The 26,060-nt window shown below is 33.8% G+C and overlaps 1 protein-coding gene across 1 annotated transcript; it reads left to right on the plus strand.

Moving 5' to 3' along the window:
- Positions 1-2,989: 2,989 nt before the first annotated feature.
- On the plus strand, positions 2,990-25,764 carry LOC119644391 (ras-related protein Rap-2b-like). Its single transcript, XM_038043936.1, has 5 exons — positions 2,990-3,390; positions 5,765-5,996; positions 20,448-20,645; positions 24,910-25,002; positions 25,113-25,764. Exons 1-5 carry the CDS (start codon positions 3,302-3,304, stop codon positions 25,428-25,430), a joined length of 930 nt encoding a protein of 309 aa, XP_037899864.1. The 5' UTR covers positions 2,990-3,301; the 3' UTR covers positions 25,431-25,764.
- Positions 25,765-26,060: the final 296 nt, after the last annotated feature.

A 26,060-nucleotide genomic window follows, 5' to 3' on the forward strand; every position in this document is an offset into this window, starting at 1 on the left:
TCCAAGTTTCAACCAAACAATATAAGAAGAAAGAGTTTAAAATGAATGCTATACAATACTTTAAAAACGTACGTATGATTTCATACATAAGAGCCTAACTAAGTCTATTGTCCTTATTCACATCGATGATAAGTACATACGCTCTACAGGGTCACTACATACTTCTAAGCATCTTTGACATACTTTCTATGTCTTCTAAGGTGAGTACACTCTTAATGCTTAAGTCAAATGGTTATGATCCCAGTGTTTCATTTCGTAAGGGCAACTAAATATCCTAAGAAAGTGGGACAATTTGGATGAAAGAAAAGGTTTACGAAATATTGTACACTCATTGAGCAATTATAACTGAAGCAATAATATTAATTAAAACAGAGTTGCATGCGGCATTGCCTAGCCTATCATTATATATATATTTTGTTATTATTTATTATTAAAAATAATCGGGACAAGTGATCTAATACGAATTTTTTATGAATCTCATTGATAATCCAATTGAGTTTAGTTGGCCATCCAGTGATGGACATACTACTATTCGTTATATGGAAAATGAAAACAAAGTCTACATAGACCGCTACACGCCACTATATGCTTATATCCATCCAACGTACCAAATATGCTCGACATTGTAACACACATAGCATACAGACACAGAAACACACAAACGGACAGACATAGCTTAATCAATTACGAATTTCAAGCCGATCAGAAGAATATATATACTTGATAGGATATCTTGATAGCCTCGTTTTGAGTGTTGCAAACATCATGATAATTTCAGTATATCTTTTAGAAGGTATAAAAAACAATACAAGCAAGAATATTATAAAACACACCATTCGATAAGTGCGTGCAGTTAATATTTAAGCTGAATTACATTTCTGCCATCAATCGTGAAAAGCAAAATGATTGGCCAAGGCCGATCAATACATACCCTAGACATCGTCTCGGTCTATCACATTTTTCGTTGCAACGGCTATAAGAGAAGGTACGGAAAAAATTGCCTCATGCCACTTTAGAATATTGAAATACTTTTACACAGCGAATTGTGAAAATTGCAATATGTTTCCCTAAAACGATTTTTCAAATTTAAGCTTTATATGAGGAGTGGCCGAAAAACTAGTCCGATCCGGACCGCTTTCAAAAGTGCATGTTTTTGGGCCAAAGCACGCTAGTGTGCCATATTTTATTAAAATATCTCGAAATTTTATGACCTGTGGATTGAACACAATAGTCTACGCATGAACGTCAGTCAGACATACGGACAGACAAGCTTAGATCGGTTTGGAAAATTATTGAGTAAATTTGATTTTGAATCGATCGGTATAATAAAAGATGGGCTTCGATTCTTTTTCTTCGATTTGATACAATCGTCGGCACAAACCTAATATAGCCCGAAGCACATGTGCTGTAGGCTATGAGAACGTTAAAAACTTATTTATTTATCTAATCTCCGCCGTTTTTAATTTATTTATTTATGCTCACGTACGAAACGAACTGAACGAAATAATGTGAAAGGATCCACATAAACTACAAAAATTGAACATATTCGAGACTAGCGAAAAATATGTGCTCTTTAAAAAGTATTGAGTTAAACTTGTTAGTTAAGCATAAAAACTTTTATTTGTTTTTTTTTTTAACGCAAAATTTCTCTACGACATTACATACGTCAATGAGTGATAATCGAGATTCACTCTTTATGGTTCATAGCATACGACATCAAGCAATCGACTTCTTTAAGGACTTTTTCCAAATGATTTAATTTTGTTGTAAAAGTGTTGTGGTTCTTTACACAACATTACCAAACCATATTCTTTTTCTCTCTGCAACTCTTTGAAAACATTTTGAGGAACAACATCGATATAGTCAAGGCGCTGGAGTAATCTTTTCGGCTCTTGTTTTTGTCGCATTTCTCGTATTTATGAGATTTTCATCGATAACAATACTAGATGAACGTGGCCGGTTACTATCATTTTTGTGCAGATACTACACGATCACCCATAGAATATATATTCGCCAATCATCGCCGATGATTTGTCAGCAATGATGCTTTTTTTTTCTTTTCATCGCAGAGGTGTTCTCAATTTATGTGGTTTTATAGACCTGTCCTTCAACCGATTTGACCGATATTTTCAATACCAATTGGCGTAGAAAAACTTTTAATAATTCTGCACAAATTTGAAGCCGATACTTTCGTGTCTGCAGACGAGAGATTATTTATAGCAGATGATCCAATGGACCGATGGATTTCAACTGCTTGTAAAAACTCAGTTTAGCGTCATATGACATTAGATGCCATTTGCTTTTATTAGTGAATTTATTCAACACTAACATTACATTCGAAATGAAAGGCTTGGCACTATTTCGATTAATTACAAACAGATGCATACAACTAACTACATATGTTTAAAATAAAATTTTAATAACGCAAATTGCCTAAATACCTATAAAAGCAATTAAAGCGAAAGATTTTGTCATCACACTTTAGGTTATAAATGAATTATTTTACCGCATTTAACACCCAACAGCAGAATGAGCACATGGATGCACAAACACAATGTATGAATGAGTGAGGAAAGAAACGATGGAGTAAATGAATAAATGAACGTACACACACAATGCCATAACATATTATATAATATAATCATTTTTTTTTTTTTTTTTTTTTTTTTTTTTTTTTTTTTTTTTTTTTTTTGTAAATGAAACAAATATTTAATAAAATTAGCAACAACGAGAAAAAAAAGAAGAAGAAGAAGACGAAGCTTATAATAACATGTAACAAAAATTCATTAAATTCCTTCTCCTTTAGGATCAGCGGAAAACACTTTGGCTTAAAATGCTAGCGAGAAGAATGCATAACGCCATAGCTATACTACATTATGTTAACTGAGCGAAGAAGAAAAAAAAACAATTAATTAAACAAAGGCAAGATAAAGAAAGAGACGAAAAACGAAAGAATACAATTTTTGCAAGTTTTAGAAATATGATGATGATAATAAGTCCAACTACTACTACTACTATTGCATACAATTAACGGGGAAATAATTTTTGAAATAAACTGTTAAACTAAATAACAAGCCACGGCAAATATAAGAAGAGTGTAAAACGACGTACGGCAGAACGTAAAATTCTGATTTGCTATAACAACATTATTACATAAATATATCACATCGCGTACATAGAACAAAAAACCGGTGACGACGAAGGAACGCATATAAATTTTTTTTTTGTCAGAGAAACGTTGACGAAAACTGTGAAAGCACATCTTGATTATATAGAAGCAGCAACATCAGCTGAAAAGAAAATGCGAGGACGTCATTTACGTAGGCGCTTTAGCCTGCAACCATCATTCCTAAAAGATGACAATGCAGATGAGAAATCCAAACGTGACAAGTAAGTGGTTGTTTTTTTGTCGTTGTCGTTGTCGTTGTCGTTGTCGTTGTATGGTTTAATCTCTTCTGACAAGTTTTACCGCACACCCGAAAATTTCTATAAATTTTTGATTTAATGAGCGTACCGTGCATTAGGGAATTGCTAGTTGAAAATAATTGTTGGTTATCTTTAAAACGTTTAACAAACTCATAACAACAAAAACGTTGTAACGGAAATGCATTTACTATACACACAAGGCATATAAAGTTATAGTTGCAGTTAGATTAAGCTTTAAATGCTATTTATTCAAGGTCGAAAAACTAATCACTTCGCACTAAAAGATACATTTCAAAAAACTAAATCTATCGAAAATAATTGCGTGGAAGAAAGCAAATTTTTTTTGTGTTAGAAAAAGAACGCAAAAATAGATAATAATAGGTTGGAGGGAAAGTTTTGTCGTATTTTAAAGAAAATATTTCAATTCATTTATGAAAATGCTTAATGTTTAATATTAATCGATTATATATGCTCCGTTATTTGTTACAATCTGTTGCCTTCAGTCTTCAGGTAACCTGTGAATTCCTGTTTTTTATAGTAGTTCTCGTTCTTGGAGTTGAAGCCACTGTCTTAGAAACACTTGCAAAAGACTTGAATTTTGTTTCCCGTTAGATCATTTTGCAGATATCTGATCAGATGGTGCAATGTCAGGTGAATACGATGGGTGACTAAGGACTTCCCATCCTAATGCATTCAGTTTTTGTTGTGCCACCATTGCAGTATGCAGTCGAGCGTTATCATGGTGGAACACTATTCCTTATCTACACGCCAATGCAGGCCTTTCTTCTTCGATTCATTCGCATTCAATTTATTCAGCTGATTGCCGTACAGAACCGCGTTAATGGTTTTTCCCTGTTTCAGCAACTCGTAGTACACTGGACCATTCCTGCCCCACCACAAACAAAGCAGTACTTTCCGTTAATGGATATTTGGTTTTGGGACTGTTGCTGATGATATTCCTGGTTTGCAGTAAGATTTTTTTCTCTCAATGTTCTCGTAAAGAATCCGGTTTTCATCTCCAGTAAACGGCTTGGCCAAAAACGCCTTCACATTGTGTCTAATCAGATGTGAAGGAACACATTCTCACACGATCAGATAAATTCTTTACCGTTAATTCATGTGGAACCCAATCACTTTGCTTTAACACAAACCCAAGAGATTTAATGTGATCGCCAACAGTTGTATGATTGGATGGAAAAAATACCTGCCTATTTAAAATACGACAGAACGTTCCCTCCAACCTATTAATTTCTAACAATTTTATTAATTATTATGCATATGCGTGCCAGACCGAAAAATTATATTCTCTCAGGTTCTTGGCATTTTCAAACCAACTCGTTACACTGCAAATACATTTTCATTAGGTTTCTTTAAGAAACAAGCTATAATAGCGGAGAAGAACTAGCGTAGATTATTTTGATTTATTTCGATATTAATCGCCCAAATTATACTTAAGCATCGACTGTAAAGCGGATGCAGATTCTTGCTCAACATGAGTTTAGTCACATCTTGATTTGCAGCAATCCATTCGGATCTATTTCCAATGATCCGTACATTTCCCTTTGCTGTTCGGATTCCTAAAATCAAAAAAAAAAAAAAAAGAAAAAGAAACAGATAAGACCCTTGAGATAATTATTTCTGGTTACGTTTTATTGATGGTATTTGAAAATTTTCCCAATCATGCCATTGATATAACGGATTGTCTTTCATTGCATACAATTAATAGCCGACCTTAACGCCTTACAAAGCTTGCTTTATCTTTCAATTGAAAACTTGAACCTAAAATAACTGAGTAAAGCGCAGTAAGAAGAGAGTGTTGTCGGTTCCAAAACAAAATCGAAATCAATTTTTTCGCACTAGACGAGTCGATAGGAACTGATCAATAGATATCGATATAAATCGTTAGAGTTTATTACTGCATAGGTTTGTCTGATGTGACAAGCGGTATGGCAACGCAATTAGAAGACTTGTTACCACTACGTGGTGGCTACCAATTATTATTAATTACATTAATTTACATTTACACATTTATACAGCTTTCGAATACCATGGCCTACCAATCTCTTTAGAAAAATAATCAAATTGTACTATATATATATATATATATACAATTACGTACATATATACTATTGTATATACATACATAAATGCCTTTATGGAACACAATAGAACTTATAATTGAGTTTTACATGCATTTTATAGAAATTTTACCTGAAACCAAAAACTCTTTCCTGATGTTTGTTTTGCTGAGTACGAAGTACGAAGGCTAACAAAACTTTTTCATTTACATCAATTATTATTATGTTTTCCATGATGCCATATTTTCGATGCCAAATAGAGTTGGACGTAACAATGCCGTAGACGATGCCATTGGTCCCACAAATGCCAGACATAAAATTGTCGTTATGGGATCTGCTAAAGTTGGTAAAACATCAATTATAACGCAATTCCTTTACAATACATTCACCACCAAATATAAGCGAACAATTGAAGAAATGCATCAAGGGAACTTTTCAATTGCTGGGGTCAGCTTAACCCTGGATATATTGGATACGGCCGGTTCGTATGAGGTAAGCGCATTTTGATTCTACTTTTTTAATATACTATCGGATTCTCTCTTACTTATGATATTAAAAATTAATTCTTTCATGTCCCTATGTCCATCATTTTTATATTCATAATTTCAGCAATTGTTTAAAATTAATATAACGAAAAAAATATTGAAATGTTTTATCTGTTACCTGGCCATTCATAGCTTCCATTAAAAGCTTAAAAATGCAAATAATCACAATCCATCCATCTACCCAATGGATAAGGAATGAAGGCCATCTGTAAAAAGTTGAAATTTTCGCAAAATTTTTATCAATAACGTGCATATCATCGCCGTTACCGACGTCAAACTTTATTAAAATCCTTAAAAGGTTAAAACTGTTTTTATAGCCATCGACGAAGTATGAGTAGTACATTCATTTTATCAAAACGTTTGCAACATCAAGGAGTTAGCTTCAGAGACACCACAAAATATATATATATATATATATTCTTGGTTAGCATCAAAATTTGAATCGATTTAAATGTGTCCCTCTGTCCGCCTATGTAAGGCCAATTATAAACATTTCCCCGGCTGCAGAAATGAAACTTTCGACCACACATTTACCAGGAAATTCTGGTAGGCGGGTTGTTGTTGCAAATGGGCCAAATCGATCGATGGACACGCCTACAATACTACATAACATGAGAATAACTCCATTCTTCAAAAGGAATAAAAAATGGGTTTTTTGTTAATTACTTGAACTATAAGAACCGATAAGTGTACAAATATTTGGACGCATATTCCGTGGACGATGCTTTAGCAAAATTGACCACGCCCACCTATTATTAGAACAACATGCAGATATGAGCTGCAAAAACCCCATAAAAGATATAAATTCGTGGCCAGTTTCAAATTTCGAATGCACCTAATCATGTCCGTCTGTTCGTTTACCCAACTGGGTAATGTCTAGGTAAAATATAACTTCCCGTTAACGAAAATGAAGATGGCGTCTGCAAATTTGTAAAAGAATTTGAAATTGACTTGAACTTTTTTCAAAGACAAGCCTACAACGCCCACACGCTAATACAACCAACACTTTTATTTTGAAAATAAAAAAAATCAGCTGCGCCCAGTCCATATTATAGAGCATGAAAATTAATTTCTTTTAGTTTTTTCGTCGTTTTTAGAATGACAATGATGGGTACAAAAAAAAAAAACCGGGCACGGCCGATTTTCATTTTCATAGTTTAGAGTGAACGAAAGAATTTTAGTTAATCGGTACTCAGGGGTTTCCTATACCCGTCAGCGAAGGGTTCGGTGTGCATATACATTTCGTGCCGAAACATTTCGCAGGCTCTCGAACCCAATATTTTCCATCAATGTAAAAATCTGGATTTATCCATTCGTATGTCTGTCCATCTGTCCGTCTAAGCATCTCCACGGCTATTCTCCGGCACAGGAGTTATGCAAGAATGGAATATTTCGATTATTGATTATTGAGATTGAATGTATTTCGGTTGTTTATTAAATATTTTATATCTATCTGTTTTATATATATAGATGTATATATAGAACAATTACACAAATATATAGAGAATTGCCTTGATGAGTGACAATTTCGATTCCCTTAACGGTTTTCATTACCTATAGTATTCCCGCTTGTAATCACCCATTTAGGATATTCTTGTCCACGATTTTCTGACTATAACCTCTACGCAATTTTGTAGGCTATCAATCCAAAAAAGCAAATAGTAAAGCTCAAGTAAATGCTATACAAAATGTTAAGGCATAGAGACATTCATAACTAACAAAAGTCCAAGTAACTATAGATAATACACAGATACTTTTACGATATGATCTGAGATTCGTATCCACGAACACTGACTTGGCAGTCTTGAGTCTTATTCCCTGCGCAATGCGGTAGCCATTAAGTCGCATTAGTTGTTAGATTTTCATCGCCTTCTTATGCTTCTCATACCTGGAACGTGTTAATCTGTGCTCGTTTTCTAACTGTGCTCGTCATGAAACAATAATTGCGCACTTGTCGTTAACATAGCTAAAGTCAATTACTTTTATTCCATTCTATTTCTTCACTTTTTTGCATTATCCTTAATTGTCATTAATATTTTATTTATAATTTCCTTTATTTTCATTAATTTCCTTTCACAATAATAAATTTAAGTCTGTCCTTTTTTCCATATATTTGTAATATAAGTATACTTGTTTTAATAATAATTGAAATTTTCAAGAAATTATATTTAATTTAAGCGTAACGTAGGGAACGAGCATATAAATACATCCATTAAAATTTCTAAAAAACTTAAATTAAAATTTAATAAATTTATTATAAACGAAACACTTGGGTTTTTTAAAGCAAATCTCTGTACATTTGTCATATAATTAACTGAGAAGAAGATAATGAATGATTGCCCAATAATACGCTTATATTAAACAAAGGATTATCGAGCACCTTCTCTGTGCTACTCTCTGCACATATATCAGAACCAGATCAACCGAAAGGCGAGGAAGGATCTCTAGAAACTTCTGTTTATTATTCATTTTTGTGCCATACCATAAGAAGCTGAAGACATCTGCAGTTTGTGAAAACATTTGCAGCGCATGCAAGGAAACTTCAGAGAGAGCCTACAAAGCACATAAGTATTCTTAAGGACTTTTTTCCATATTTGTGGAGATACTACACCATCGTTCATGGAATGCTCAAATTTTTGTAGATTTGTTGGCCCTAGTTTATGAGTAATGAGTAAAAAGACAATTTTTCATTCCATTGGTTTTCTCAGTTTACGTTGTATTGTAAGAGGGCACTCTTCTATACGATGTGCAATAGCTTAAAATGTTTCTGCCCAATTTGCGATCGAATGTTTCGTTGTTGCGGCCAATTCATGAATGTTTACAATAGACATTACACTGGCACATTACATGATACCGATCCCAGAATATATGTATACTTTTTGTCGGCTCCGGAGCTTGCCTCTGGGCGTTACAAAGCGTTCTAACAAAGTGAATATACCCTATCACCTTGGATTAGGGGTACAAAAAATTCACGATTTAATGCACATCCCGCACAAATGATTGAGTGCTTGTATGTATTTTGATCAGTGACATTCCACGATTTTGTCCATTCTCTAAATAAAGAGTTAGTTTTTCATTTAGTATTATTGAGGTTATCAGTGCATAAAGAAGCTAATCATGGAACGCTCAAAATTGCATTGCCGACATTTATTACTTTTGTTGTTCGATTTGAAGATATCTGCTGCCGAAACCCATCACACACTGTTGATGGGTTACCGACTTTGTCGTAATAGGGAACTTCTTAAATCGATGTTGTCTTGTGCAGCTGCTTATTTCGAGATGATAGGAGATATATAGAAATGCGTACATGTCGCAAAAGGCTGTTGGGATATGATCCGCATTCTGTGTCATCTACTTGTTGAATTAATACCATAATGGAAAATGGTCGCATGACTTGATTTCGATCCGTCATTTTTTATTCACAAATCATTCGATTTACATACAAGTTCTCTCCTCTCCATAAACTTCAGAAGAAGAGTTGAGTTTACTTTGCGATATTTACAGTCGGCAAGTGTGCAACGGGAAAAAATTTTTTAACTACGATTAGCATTTCAATGATATTGAATGATTTTTAATATCACGCTAAAATCACAAAAGGACCGCATGAAAAGAGTCAATTGTACGCACACACTCAACCGCAATGTGTATTCCGTTGTTGAAATACAAACACTTTTACGTTGAATATTGAGCTGTGAATATTAATTTCCGGTTTCTTTGTTTTTTTTTTTTCAAGGCATATACTGAATGAATAAATCCGCCAGTAATCATTACGAAGAAACATTAACGGTTTTTTTTTTTTTTTGTATGCACTAACTTTAAGTGCGAGTGGTATGAAAACCGGACAAAAGCTTAGTAAGAATCTTAAATTTCCGTTTGAAAAATAGAATTGAGGAATAGGAAATTGTTCTCATGGCCGTTGATCGATTCGAATTATGATCGAATTTTTTTTAAGTCGTTTTATTCGTTCTTTAACCTTTTGCAACTGAACCATTTTTTAGTATAGGTATTCAGTTACCCAAGAGTAGTTTTAATAAAATATTGTAACACATCAAACATAAGAACTTAAAACAAAAGTAATATAGTGTTCAGCTCTAATACGATCTAAGTGTCCATCATCTGATATATACCGGACTAATCTCATATCAAGTGAAAAAATTTACAACGCGTGCACAATTTAACGGACAATATTATCAAAAATAGTAATGGCGTCTCTCGGCCGCGGTTCGAGTAGCAGTAATGAATAAGATGGCGCCTCTCGGGCGCTGTTCGGATGCGCAGGGTTAATTTTTAAAGTTAAGATAAAGCACTTTTTACTGAAACAAAGATTTTTCTCCTTTTTTCTCGATAACTCTCTCGATCTTTTCATCTAGAAGATTCGCTTCGTTGTGAATAAAAACTCTGACCCCATTAGCATTCTATCTTTGTTTATAAAAATTTAAGTTTCTCTGCGAAATTAACTTTTCCCAAACGTAAAGTAAACAATTAAGAGACGGAACAATGATAAGTAATACGTCGTTTACTATTTCAATCTTGGTAACGCTGTCATCACTTTACTTGCCCAAACGTTGTAGTGAAGAAGAAGAGTGTAGTCACTTTTATACCCTACAACACTTGTGATACAGGTTGCATTAAGTGTATACGGATATATGTATATCACTGAAAAACTCTGCCTAACCAACTCACAAACATTCCTTTCTGCATTCGTTTGGAAATTTAGCAAAACGGGGCAACTAAAGCTACTGTAATCTGTAAACGAATTGTCAGAATGCCATGAAATTGTGACACGTGTCATTTGAATGCTGCTACTGCTATCTAGATGAGGCCGACTGAAAAATGGTGGTTTCACGAAAAGCTCGGTTTTGAAAATATATCTGCACTTTAAAATTAGTTTAACCGCTTCGAACGAACTGGCCCCCTTTCTACGACTAGCTTCACGCGAACGATGCATAACACTCAAGTCATGGTTCTTGTTAACAATTTGGCTTGGCCGAAGGAACTCATAGTACATAGTACATAACACCACGATAATTAGGAAAAAAAAACGGTTATCATCTGCTTGATTTTGGAGCGACTTTGGCACGGTTTTTTCGATCCTAGTTCACCTTCTTCGCGGCATTCGCTACGTCGTCCCATTGATTCCGGGTCGTATGCGTGGACGCAAGTTGCATATCCCGTAATAATGTGTTCCATAGCCACCTCACAGATTTTAACGCGATATTCTTTTTCAAAGCAGTTGATACCAATCGAGATTTGACTCGTTCCAGGCCCAAAATGTCTTTGAAAATGTCGTTGACTGATCCGTTTGAAAGGTCAACAACGTCAGCGTATGATCGATCAACGGTTGTTGAATATGGAATCTTTGATGTATTTGACGTGACTACTCTCGGTAGAGGTTGAGCATCGTTCGGGACGCTGTTCGGACGTCGTCAAGCCGTTCTCGCCCTTCTTTGCTAGCAGTTTAGAAACAAAGTATTTCTGATATTCGGTATACCTGTGCATTTCAACTTGAATATTGGTCTTACTTTTCGAACAAACACATATATATATTTCCATACTAATATGACGAGGTTGTTAATAAGTTTCTTGTATAATTCGTCATTAAATGATTGTAAGATTTACAGGCAGTAAGTAATTAAATGCAAACTGAATATAAAATTCATTAAATTTAAAACCAATTACTTTATCTGCTGTTAATAGAGTTTTATCCCACCACCTCTCAAGTGCAACCGCAATCTTCTTCTCTCCCTTAGGGAATAGCATATAACAAAAGTTTTCCCTTCTTCTCCCTTAAAAGCCAGAAAACAAAAAAACAAAAAAAAACAAAAAAACAAAAAAACATAACAATAATAATAACTGCTCAGAAACACTAATAGTAATGCAAACAGTTAAGATGTGCCGGCAAAAAGGCGAAATAGTTAATAAAGCAAAATGTGCAGCAGGGAGAAAATTGCTTCTCTCAACTCTACTAAAGTTTTGTTACTTTCGAAAGTGTTCAACCAATACAGCAAGCACTATATGAATGAATGTACATGCACTTGAATTAAAGCATAATAAAACAAGAGAAACCCTCAAAAACTACATTTTCACTATACATATATATATAAAATGAAAACGTTTAAACAAACCTTTGCGAATATGCAAAAAAAAAAAAAAAACAAAAAACAAAACGCACACCTTAACAAACATAAAAAAAAGCAGGCGAAATTTCATGTTTAGCTTAAAACGAATGTGGTTTACACAGCACTGACAAGCAAGCGTTGACGCATCAATTGGAACTTAATTGTTATTATTATTATTACTATTATTATAAATTTAGTCAGAGAATAAATTCTAAGACTAAATAAAGTCTTAAAGCACTAGCATCTAAGGCTTTCGGCATTTATTTTCAAAGTCTACTGCACTTGAGATTTGAACCCAAGACAATTGAGTGGCTAGTCGAGACATTTGCCGACTCTGAGCCACTGAGGCGGATCGGAACTTAATTATCCTCAAGTTTCGTGATATTTTTCATTTAGAGAACAGAATTTTTTTTTTTTTTTTTTTGATTGCTCAACCTATCTGAGTGTAATGAGTATTTGATCTTTTAGCAATTTTTCCCCCTGATTCGTTCGTGAACTTGTGCGTGATTAATGCCTGGAATTATAGGTTGTATAAATAAATGACATGGCAACATTTACAATGCCCCGCATGAATGTTTTTCTAAGAATCGTCCGAGTTGGGTATTTGTTATATATATTCACCCTGTTATAAGATGAATTTTAATATCTTATCTTCTAACTCTGTGTGCATCCATGACATCTTGTGATCTTAATAGGGAAGTAAGAGTGAAAATAAAATGAAGTATGGAATTATGAGCTGAAGAGATTAATACACAACAATATTGAAAATATATTTTATTTTTTTTCTTCTTCTTTTTTTAAGATAAGACGACTTTTCCAACTTGTTAACGCAATCTTAACGCAATTAGTTGCGCCTTAATAGTGACAACGACAATGACAAGAGCAAAACGTTGAGTAACTAAAAGTAAAAAACTAGTCCAGTTATCATTAAACTGAACGTATACCAAAGAAGGGCCAAAAAAACTTATTTATTTTCCATACAACGATTATGACGTCGCCATCTTAGTTTGACGGTTTTTGTTGCAAAATATATATAAATTATTTTTTATGATCTACTACAGTCTTATTTACTTATTTATCAGTAAATTCACATAAGTCTGCCTTAAAAAAAATTATATTGATCCCCTAAAGAGTTTAGCGGTAAAATGCCTTTACTACGTTTACTTCTGCCGTTGCAACAAGGTACAGCATTATTTCTATAAGTATCTCAAAAGTATGAAAGAACTCGTCTTTTACAGAAATTATTATTGACACTTGAACGATTTGTTTCTTTGGATCTCACAATCGTATGCTAAATATATCGGATAAGATCAAAATCGAATTCATCATTGAGTGTTAGTGCTTCTAATGTTGGCACTAATCGCATTCCAAACGGAAGCTCATAATTGGGAAGAGAAGAAAATGGAAGGTTTTCTGTTCCTCTTGCGGAATATGCCATCGTCTATTTAATGATACCGTGTACAGTGCACAAAAGAAGCATTATCAAGTATAAAACTAGTTGAGAAACCAAGTAAGAAAATTGTATTTATACCCACCACCTCCAGCCTAACAAATATTAACAAGAAAAACGCGAAATAAATAAGAAAGTTATACACGACTGTAGTTGAGCCTTCGAGACCCGCCATCTTGCTCTTAAAGCAACCGGTACAGGCAAACTTTTTTGCTTTTAAAAGCAGAGATGTTTCCTGTTAATGCTGCATAGTGGGCGGGTCGTTTAATCGATTTGGTTCATTTTCAATGGCAAGTTGCGAGTTGATAGCTTCGTTTTTTTTCGGGCAAGAAAACATTTATCAGGGACGGACAAACGGACATCTGATACTGATATAGCATTTATCGGCTTGGTGGAGGTTTGCCGGCAGCTTTCTTCTGGATGCGTCAACCAGCTTAGAAAATTCAATATACCCCCGTTCCTGTGTCGAAGATATAAAAAAAAAAAAAAAAGAAAAACAATTTACTATCAGAGCAAAGAGAATGGAATTCACAAAATTTGCCACGAAGGCAAAAGACAGTTTGTAAAATTGTGAGGAATAGCTTGGAATAATTATTAGAGTTTATAAACAGTTTTGCTAAGCTCTTAACTCTAAGCAGAAATTTAAAGATGTTTCGAAAGTAATAATAAAGGTAACGGTATTCGTGAAAAAATTACATTCTGTAACCGCACTAGACATGACAGATAAGTTTTCAAGAAAATACCGCACGAAAACGAACTTTCAAGGACCGCCTCTGCATGTCTTCTATAATATTCTAAATCGAACTGCAACGGCTGACGGATTTTGTGCAAAAGCAACGTGAAAGTATTTACAGACAGCAACTATTTTTCAAATCAAATAAAAGAATTCAACAAAGATTTCTAAGATGACCGACAAAAAAAAAAAACAAAATATGTGTACAAGGAATTCCAGTATATTCAAGTTCAGATTACTCTCTGCAAGAAAAAAATGTAAAGTAAAGATATTAGCAAACCAAAAGAAAAAAAAAATAAATATTTTTGTGAAAATAATTGTAAATGAAAATAAATGAAAAAATTATTTTAATTTGTTTATATCTTTCATTTTCATCTTTTTTAAATGAATAAATAAACTCAATTATATTATTAGTTAGAGAGACAATGATTTATTTATTCACAACTTAAACTATACTGAATGATAAAACTTCCCCTTTCCACCCACTTTCTTTATAAGCCAGCGTTTTGAATCACCTCTGTTATGAACGGATACGCAACTTGCGTCGCAATTGTCGTTACATTCAGTTAGTGTTAAGCAACTATTTATTTAACACTAGAACTGTCGTTGCTTCGTTTGCCTTATTTCGATCAAAGTAAGTTAGGTTAATTCATTTATAGATAGATACTACAATTTGGGAGGAATCATGGCACACATTAGTTAACAAGCTCTGATTTGAAAGACTTACCTCGCGAACCATTTGGTTGGCGATTCATGTATGATTTACGTCATTCGAAATTTATTTCCAAAAAATAATGGGAAAATAGCAGACAATAAATATTAGGAATAATTCAATAATTGTTTATTCCACAACTTTGTATATATCGCAATAACAGGAAAAGAAGTACAAGAAATTATCTGCCATCAGGAATAACAAATTACCTAAAGAACCACATGTATGGGCATTAATTCCGCGCCGGATCCATTTGGCGCAGAGTTTTTCTTCCATTTTTCATATGATTTCTGATAGAAGAACAGGAAACGTGCACTAGCCGACTTATACTAACCTACCCGTCAGCTAGTGGTAGCCTCCAAATCCCAACAAGTGGACGGTAAGGGCCAAATATGTATGCAAAAGCTGTTTTTGACGAAACACGCGAAATCTCTGCCTCTCTCTCTCTCTCTCTCTCTCTCTCTCTCTCTCTCTCTCGCTCTCTCTCTCTCTCTCTCTCTCGATGTCCCTCGCACCTCTTCTCCATACATATAGCCAAAAAAAAGTCGGAGTTCGAAAATGAAATCTAATTAACGCCATACATAATCAGTGGCCATATTTTATTGGTTAGGAAAATAAAGTGCCACCTGCCCATAAATACCCACCTAATACATAAGAAATTGAAGCAAATTTACAAAACAAAAAACCGACTATTTTTCATATAGGAATGGCTAACTAACAGGAGATCCGGAAAAGATATTTTTGAAAGACTGTTGCTCATGTGGCAACAGATAGTAGCAGATAGTGCTAGCAACATAGCCAGCACCGACACATACTCGTCGCACTTGTTACAAAAACACATTTAATGTATCAATAACCAGCCGTGACGGACATAAAGATTTATACACGACTGAATGTTTACGCACGCACCTCTTAGTTAGAATATAATTTTAATTAAACAAATACGAAAATTATGTTCGGTCGTGATCTGACCCGAGCCTGAAGAAAAGAAAAAAAATTAAATTTTCATCCTATATAATAATGAGTGGGCGCGGCAGATTTTTTCTATTTTAAGGATAAAAGTGAAAATTTGTTGTACTTTACGAGTAAGATAATGTAAGGGGAAAACGCGGAAAGCAAAGGTGTTCACATCTTTTGTTATATAGATGAGTAGGCGTTTTAGTTGCGTATCCTTTAGAAAGTTTGGCTTATTTTCAAATTCTTTTGATAGATATCATCAATTTTGCGAATACCAGAATCTTGACCACAGATACTACTCAGTTGCGTAAACGGACAGATGAACAGAAAACGACCGGGCGTGCTTAGATGCATGCCGAATGTGAAACTGTTCAGGTATTGATATACTTTATGAGATTTTTAAGAGTGACTTCTGTACTTTATATACGCTATAAAATTGAATAGATGAGGCCGATTTTTTCCGTATCTGTACAAGGTACTAGAGCATCATCCATAGAATATGTGGTCAAATTTTTATCAATTTATTTGCTGTAATTTATGAGTAACGAACAAAAAAAAAATTTTTTTATTTCAACAAAGATGTGTTGAATTTACACAACACTGTAGGCGTGTGCGCTTCGACCGATTTGACCCATTTTCAATACGAATCGGCCTACAAGAACTTTCAACATTTCTGCTAAATTTCAGGCCGACAGCTTCATTTTTGCGGTAAAGAGAATGCTTACAATAGACATTACACAGACGGACAGACGGACATGCTTAAATCGATTTAAAGTTTGACGCCAAATAATCAAAAATATATAGACTTTGTAGGATTTCTGAGGCTTCCTTTCGGGCGTTGCAAACGTTTTGACATAATAAATATACCCTTCATCCTGAGTAGAATAAAGAGTAGATTTAATGTAAAACATATATATATATACAAAACATTTTGCGGAAACGTGAGCTCGACTAATTACAAAATACGTAATACTATGTAAAAAAAATGTGTTGTCGAAATTAAACAATTGCTGCAGTACACACAAACTACTATAGCAATGGTTCGCAACATGTCGAAATATATTCACAGAAGTATAGAGTAATGGAGAGCAAATAAACAAATTAATAATTGTGGGGGAACCTGTAGACCGATGTAACTAATTTCTACCGCATATCTACGACTAGAGTTAACAAAAAAAAAAAAAAGAATTTGAATTGAACATTTCTTTCTCAAGCTCGTTCATAGTCGGGCGAGATGCGTTTGCTTTGCAATCTGCAAAGGGTTGTCAAAATAAATATACATATATATTGTATATAGCAGTTGCTTGAAAAATTTAACAGAGGATAAAATTTTCCATAGCGTGATATTAGAAATCAACTGAATAAGGAGCATAGGAAAAACTGACTGACTGACTGACTACAAAGAAAACGAAAACAATGCAATACGTAACTTGTTTAAATATGAATGGATTGTTAAATGTTTATGCATATATACAAGCAAACATATACAAATATTTTTAATTAACATAAAGAAAAGTTAAAATAAGTTGACATATATTTTGTAGAACGGAATGACATTGACAATGGATTGCAGAGAGAAATGTAGTGAAAGAGTTCTGGGATTGTCTTTTAATTCTTTTGTTTCTTAATTTCTTCTTTTTTTTTTTCTATGATTTTTAGCCACAATTTGCATGAGTTTTTATCAAGGACAACTATTCAAGTTCGTTTTCAAAGCCGACTTTAACGACTATATGTAATCAACAAATGACTTCCCTAAGAAACTTGCTTTCCAAGTTAGCACCATTTCTATTTTTATTGCTTCATCTATCGCTCATAGTCATAAGCGAAAATAATGCGAATTAGTAAAATCCCGCGGACTTATGGTATTCCAACAATCAATAATCATAGTAACGCTGCACCTTCTCTTTTATTACTTATATGGAAAATAAATTAGATTCTCTTCATTTAGATCTAAAAAAGGTTAAGAAGATAGATAGACAGAGAGAACCGCATCTCATTATGGACTTTGATCATCTCTTACTTAATATTTCTTAACACAGGATGCGTTCAACTTCTTTAGTCGTTAGTTGGAACTAATTAATTGCTTCATAATTAAAAAACCCTATTACCCTCGAACTTAAATTGTCACTGTATTTGAAGCCATCTCGAGCTGATTGCGGTTAAAAAGCAAAAAAAAAAAAAAAAAAAAAGATCTTACAACAAGTCTACTAGAAGACAACTACAATAATTATAGGCATCTATGCGGAGTCCATTTTGATAGAGATTCTATAAATCCGATAGGTGCTTAAGCAATTCTTGGTTGCGAATTTGACCTCAATGTAAAGAAATGACGACAGATATAAAGCTACAAGTATAAATCTCCCGTAACAAGAAGAGCATCTTTCAAGTCAAGATTCGCAACAAATGCGAATCATAAAACGTAATCTCAGACGAATGTGTAAGTGAATAATTGTGCTAGCACATCCTATTTCAGTGCTTCTATCGTCGCCTTAACCGTCGTTTGGCCAAGACAGGACCGAACGTTGAAAAATGAACGAGTCAACGAGTTCCTTTAGTCGGTCCGTGCATTATGTTTGAATAATTCCAGGTACACTACATTCCGCTGATCCAAGTAAATATAGAGCATAAGCTCAAAGCCCGTACTATTCCGTAGAGATATTCGGAACGAGATGACTCAAGTTTACCGATACATTAGCGCCGTCAACTTCATTGGAATAACTTGACTTCGACATGTCAGATTACAGTAGACGTTGAACGGAACACCTGTGAGGGATGTAATCTTCCAACTGAGGCAACAAACGGTGGCACCGCTAGAATGCATTAGTTTGAGAAAGTCCTGTTTACACCATATTGTCCCAAGATGATGAAAATTCGAAAAGGCGAGATATCAATAAACAATTTATTTATTATATACCTTTCAATATCAAAAAGAATTTGTGTATGAAAAAATGTTTTTTTTTTTTCCTTTTTTGTCAACAAAGAAATAATTTAAATTTTCATATTGCTTGTGCTTTAGCTAATCTAACGGAATATTTGCCCTTCTAGCGTATGCCCATCTATAAATATTATAGTGTTCATTCAATGTTGTCGCGTCCAATGTACTTTTTTTCCTTTTGTTGTTTTCATTGCCGGTTTTAAAAATTTAGTTATGTGCTTGCGGTTACCATTTTTCATACCCATAACCGAAAGATGGACGATATGTTTACTTTGTCAGAACGTTTGCAACGATCAGAAGGATGCTTCGCAGACCCTACAAAGTATATATATATATATATATATTCTCGATCTGCGTTAAATTCTAAATCAATTTAAGTATGTCCGATGGTCCGTTGTAAACATTTTCCTGGCTGCAAGAATCGACTTCAAATTTAGCTGAAATGAAAATGAGCCAAATCGGTCGAAGGACACGTCCACAGTCCTATGCAAATTGAGAGCAACTCCATTTATGAAAAACAATAAAAAATTCGGTTTTTGGTCATTGCTCATAAACTACAGCAAATAAATCTATCAAAATTTAACCAAAATTCTATACGTCATGCTATAGTATCTCTAAAAAAATGGAAAAAGTCGGCCACGCCTATTCCATTTTATAGTGTGCAACAATATGAAGCATTGTCAAGAATTTTGTAATGCACAAAAGAAAACTTCAAAGCCGCTATAAAATATAAAAATTCTTGGCCAGTTTCAAATACAGAATGCACCTAAGCATGTCTGTCCATTCGTCGGCCCGTCAGTCCGTCTGCGCAACTATATATTACACCAAAGAATTGGAAAATTACTCAAACTTTTCAAAGAACACGCCCACAACGCCTACACGTCTATATAATAAAATCATTGAAGACAATTGCTTTCCCCATTTTCTTCTTACGACTCATATAGTACAACACTTTTTTTTATTCTAAAAATAGAAAACATCAACAGCGCCCCCTCAGCACACTACACAATATGAAAATTTAGTCCTTTTATTTATTTATTTTTTTTTGCTTTTTTAGGATAACGGTGACGAGTATAAACGATTCGGTCACGACCGAATACAATTTTCTTATTTGGTTTTTTTTTTTTGTTTTTTTGTTTTTCTTTTTTTATTATTTTATGAACTAGTTTTAGTTTCATGGCTCGCTTACTTGTTTACTCTTGTTCATTCAGTGCAATCGCTTTCAATTACATATGAACGAACACACATAACATAAAACTTTTGGTTTTAGAACTAAAATTACAAAAAAAAAGTATATTGTAGATAAAAAAAAAAATAAATAAAAATATGACGTTTTCATGATGTTTGCGTTTCATACAAAGGTTTATTTAACTGAAAACAAAAACGAAAACGTTTTATTAGATTAGAAATTAAATATTACATTCAACTGAACATTCAATAAAAGAAAACTTTATAATAAAAATTTTACTTTATTTACTTATCCCATTTGCAGTTTCCTGCAATGCGTGCTTTATCCATATCATCAGCCGATGCATTCATATTGGTCTATGACGTTACCGATGCCACCACATTTGATGAGGTCCGTATGATACGCGATCAAATTCATGAGACTAAAGGTACAACAGCGGTTCCCATTGTAGTAGTGGGAAATAAAATCGATTTACTTTTGGAAAATGAAGATTTAAGAGAGGTGAGCTGCCAGATATATATGCTAAACAATTTTAAAAAAAAATAAAAAAAAAAAAAAAAAACTTTTTATACAAAGCACAAGCAACGGAAATTTTATATTTACACCGATCACCGAAGGATGGGGGACATATTCATTGTCCGTCTGTCCGTCTGTGTGACGTGTACCTCAAGTATATAATAATTTCTTGGACAATTTGAAATTTGAAGTGTATCTAAGCATGTCAGTTCTTTCGCCTGTCCATCTGACCGTCTGCGTAACTGTGTAATATCCGTGGTAAACCTAGTCTCGTTCGCAACTATGAAGATGTCGTCTACAAACTTGCAAAAGAATTTGAAAATGATCCAAACTTTTTAAAGAAACCCCGCCAACGTCTAAGCGACCAAAATTGAAAAAACCTTTGGTCTCCGTGTGCAACAGATACACGAGATAAATTTCCACAAGATTAAAAAAAATCAACCATCGCCCACCCAATACTATGTAGTATCGAAATTTACTCCTTTTCCTTTTGTTTAAATTTTTTTTAGAACGGTAATGGGTATGAAAGATTCGGTCACAACCGAATATAATTTTTTTACTTGTTTCATTTAAAATAGAAGAGAATAGTAGCCCCTATAAAAGATTCCTCATATAAAGGCTGCCTTACTGCGCGGTTGAAGGCAGCAAGCAAACGCTTCATATCTTATTCAATAACTGATTTGCTTTGTTTTAAAATTTTATGCTGTCATAAAAAGATTTAATAATAAAATGAGTCAAACACACGACTATGCCCGCACTTACAACACAACAGATGTAAAAGTTAAAAAATGAAAACGAAATTCATAAAAGAATTAATTTAATTAAAAGTTTTTTCCATAAAATCGAATCACGTAAAAAGCACAAGCCCAAGCACAAGCACAAGCATTAAATCCATATTCGCCCACCATCTAAACTATCTGTATACAGATGACAATTTATGTATTCAAACTCATATATCTTTAGGAATATGACATGCATAGCGTCAGTGAATATATATGGCACTCATTGTCAAGCCGGGTTGATTAGCACTTGATTGACAAGGCGAAGGCACATTTTATAGGCAGGCGGTATGTCTTCGTCTTTACCGTTTAGTGAGGATAAAGATCTATTTAACATCGCTCCCCCTCTATGAGTCAGACATTTAAATGCAACGCAACTCTATACTGTGCACATAAATTCTATCGCTGCGATTTCACATTTTCTGAAGCGTCGAAAATTATACTTATGGCGAGATCATCAAAGATCAAGGACGGAGAAAGTTTAATTTTAAACCGATTTCATCAAACACGACATATATCTCGCCATGGGCTTGCTTAATTGCTAAGGCAATTTAGCTCAACATTATCTTAACTGTATTTTCGAAGCAAAGCATAAAGACAATCAATTATCTCTTCAGTTGCTGCAGTTGTCGGATATGCGCAAGCTATCGCCCCGTTCTATAGTTCCATTCGCCTATATATTTACTAGATTTCCGGATTTTCAATTGTGTCCGGCGTCATTCTTTCCTTTCCCTAAGCTTGTCTATCTGTCCGTCCATCTATCTTTTCGTCTTGTGTTCAACCTGCACGTTGCAATTTTTGATAATATTTTGATCAAATTCCGCATATTGACGGGCCTTCGTCCAAGGACAAGTGCTACTGAAAATAGCTCGGATCGGATCGCTTTTTTGACTCCTTCCCATAAAACCGCTTATTTCGAATATTCGTCATATCCAGGTAACTGTGTATGTTGCAGGGTCTGGGGCATGGTCCCATGGTGGACTGCGATTCACTATAATGCTTTCAGTGTTTTCATTTAGTTAGATGCTTGAACATCTTTGTTATATTGTGGATGAATTTATTCAATTTTCGAATACATTTGTACGCTTGAATTAAGCAAAGTGTAGGTTAGATGTAATTTGAAGACAAATATTTTTATTTTTATGCATTCCATCTAAATGTGGATAGTTTTAAAACTCACATTAACAACACTTTACTTCTCCTGTATTCGTAGCACAAAGTCATCCAAAAGGACAAAAAACCCCCCCTCCCAAAAAAAAAACGCCTAAAAAGATACTTTCTTTTTTCGTCTTAACATCTGTGATTACAATTTGTGTAACATATTGCGATTGCCACAAATTCGTGACATATATATATATATATATATATATATTTGATTTTTGCAATCTTTACGAAATATTTTAGGACACAATTAATATAATAGCGAAAATTTACTGTTATTAACCGTTTGAGTACAACAAATTTAGAAAAGTTAAATAGTAAATCGAGATTAATTTTTCACTTACTTTGTGCGTTGCTTCGTCTAATCATTTTAAAATACGCAACTAATTAATAATGTAAAGAATTATTAACTGAAGAATATGTCCGATCACTTCGCAAACTGCAATAGAAGTGGCGGAGCGATGAAAAAAACCGGTGAATCTTGCCGCTATGTGATTCTTCGACAGTGTTTTTGTCAAAACCATCTGGAACTCAAACGGTTAAAGCACAATTGCAAAATATATAGTTTACCCCTTGGCACTCCTACGTCAACGGTGTGTTGGGATTGTGTTTCTTGGATCAACTTCTATGTCGACATAGAGTGGACATTAAGCTATTTGAAATTCTTATTTAAAGAGTTAATGATAGGAATAAAAAAAAAAGGGAAAAAAAATTAAGTAAAAGTGCAAAGGTTTAAAAAAAAAGGAAAAAACTATTAAATATCTCGATTTTCCTATAAACAGACTTTGTCCACTTTGAGAATTAACGGCACATATTTCGCTCAAGACCATGTAAATTTGTTTAATTTTTTTTTTTTTTTTTTTTTCTCCACAAATACACATATTAAGAGTTGACAGCAACCACATGTTGATTTGGTTAATTCCGTAAGGGAATGTAAGCATTTTATTGTGCTTAGCACAGACAAAAGGTGCTTGCATATATTTTGATCAGGGACATCTATTAGTGCAAATAATAAAATAATGCGAATTATCAATGTACACACGATGATGATAATGATGATTTTGACCTTCCACTACATCAAATAATTGTTTTCCAGTTAGTATTATTGACTTATTCAGTGAACGGTGAAAATTGCATTCTCGACATTCATTATTTTTATTGTTTGATTCGAAGAAGTCTGCTGTCGAAGTTCATCAAACATTTTTAAAAGCTTATGGTAATGCTGTCCCATCATATTCCAATTGTCGATTTGGCTTTCAATGGTTCAAAAGTGATGATTTTGATGCCAATGACATGGAAAGGACTAAAGGACCAAAAAAAGTTGGAAGACAATGGATTTCGCAAATCCAAGTAATACTCCCAAATAACGTTGGAACAGCGTAGCGATTGAAGAATAAACTGTTGTTAGACGTTGTTGTTGTTGTCGCGATGGGATAAATCCAATTTGAATGACAAGCGCCTACCCTACGAATTGACTGCAAATGCCATGTCGAACCATTTCAACAACGCAATTTCAATGCTTACCACGCAAAAGAAAGCGAGTTTTCTGTGACCACATTGTGACTGGCGATGAAAAGTGAATTTGCTATGACAATCCCAAGCGCAAAAAGTCATAGGTTAATCCAGGAGATCCATCCGCATCGACACCGAAGCGGGATATTCATGGCGATAAGATTTTGCTGTGCGTAGGATGGGATCAGCAGCAGCAGGTGTTGTTGATTATGAACTACTAAGACCGGATGAAAGTGTTACCGTGGATATCTGTCCACAAGCCAATAGTGGTTAACAGACGCAAAGTGAGACACGTTACAAGAGTTGTCAAGGATACACTGTTGCAGCTCGAATGGATAATTCAGCATGGCTTGGCTGGCACGCGATTTCCAAATGATGAAGTAATATGAAAATTGATCGATCATTGTTCCGATATCGTTCTTTAGACTTCTTATCGCCATGTTTGCCAAAAACGATAAAGTTAATAAAGACTTTATTTGATCAAAATACATGCAAATACTTAGCATATAGGAAAGAATAAAATAAATAATGCGTTTTATTGCGGAATGAGACAATTCTCTAATGTGAGTTACTAACTTTATTTAAGCTTAGAGGATTGTAATAATGTTAAGGTTATTTTAAGGTTAAAAGACACAGATAAGTTAAAAGTTTTCCAATCATTATACTTTTTCTTTTGTGCTTTTTGCTATACGAGAAATGTTCTTTTCAAGGAATAGATTAAGAAAAGAAATATTTTTTAAAAAAAAGAAAAAAAAAAAAAAACAACATAAAAAGTTTTCACTTTAAATTATTTTAAGGTTGAATATGCGACAACAGAATCAGTGGTTACTGTCGATTGGGAGAATGGTTTCGTCGAAGTTTCAGCAGCACGTAACGAGAATATAACTCAAGTAAGTTACATAGTTAAATTATGAACAATATGAGTGTACTATTGCTTATAACATCATGATTATCTTTAATTTATTGATTTCATTTTGTATATGAATATATTTTGTAATAGGTATTCAAAGAATTATTATCGCAAGCGAAAATCACTTATAATTTAAGTCCTGCATTAAGGCGACGACGTCAATCTTTACCACAACAGATGGGTAATAATGGTGTTGGTACACCAACACATCATAATCCATCTAGTCAGGCCCAACATCAACATCATCATCATCATCATCAGCATTTACAGCATCAAGCACACACATCGTCAGCGATGGCAGCAGCAGCCGCCCAATCGCATACTCCCACCGCTGCACAATTGCAACATTTACAAAGAATACAAGAGCGCAGTTTGGGTGGCAAACGTAATTCATGTTCAATTTCCTAAAGATGTCAACTATCAAGAATCTACTAAGCACAACACAACAAAATACTATAATATAACATCAGTAACAATATTTACTATACAAGCCAAATATAAATATAAGTAAATAAAAAAAAAAAAAATAAAACAAAAAAAAGATTACACTCAACTATTATGTTATAATATATAGTAAATTTAAACTTGAACTTGAAATTTTTGTAGCAATTATTCCTATATCGCAAATATATAACTTGTATTATATTATATAACATAATGTATTCTGATGCAATTTAATGTGTACGAAAAGGTACGTACGTACCTTTCAGATATTTAAGTAAAAAAAAAAAAAAACAATTTTGAATATATATATATACAGTCTAGAGTTACGAAAATTTTCCATTTTTCTTACACTTTTTTTATTCTTACTACACAATAACACACACAATAACTAACTAATCCAAACAATATATTGGTAAATAAGAAAGTGGTAAAAGTTCGAAGACGACGAAGACGAATCTTAAATACCAATTACCTTAAATTTCTTTTCCCTCTTCTCTTCTCATCTCTTCTCTTCCCCTCTATTTTCTTTTTTTTTTGTCGTTTCTCCTTTCTTAATTACGGGTAAAAAATGAAAAGGCCTTTTCCATTGAAATT

The sequence above is a fragment of the Glossina fuscipes genome, unplaced genomic scaffold, assembly GCF_014805625.2.
Source record: "Glossina fuscipes isolate IAEA_lab_2018 unplaced genomic scaffold, Yale_Gfus_2 114781, whole genome shotgun sequence".
NCBI lineage: Eukaryota > Metazoa > Arthropoda > Insecta > Diptera > Glossinidae > Glossina > Glossina fuscipes.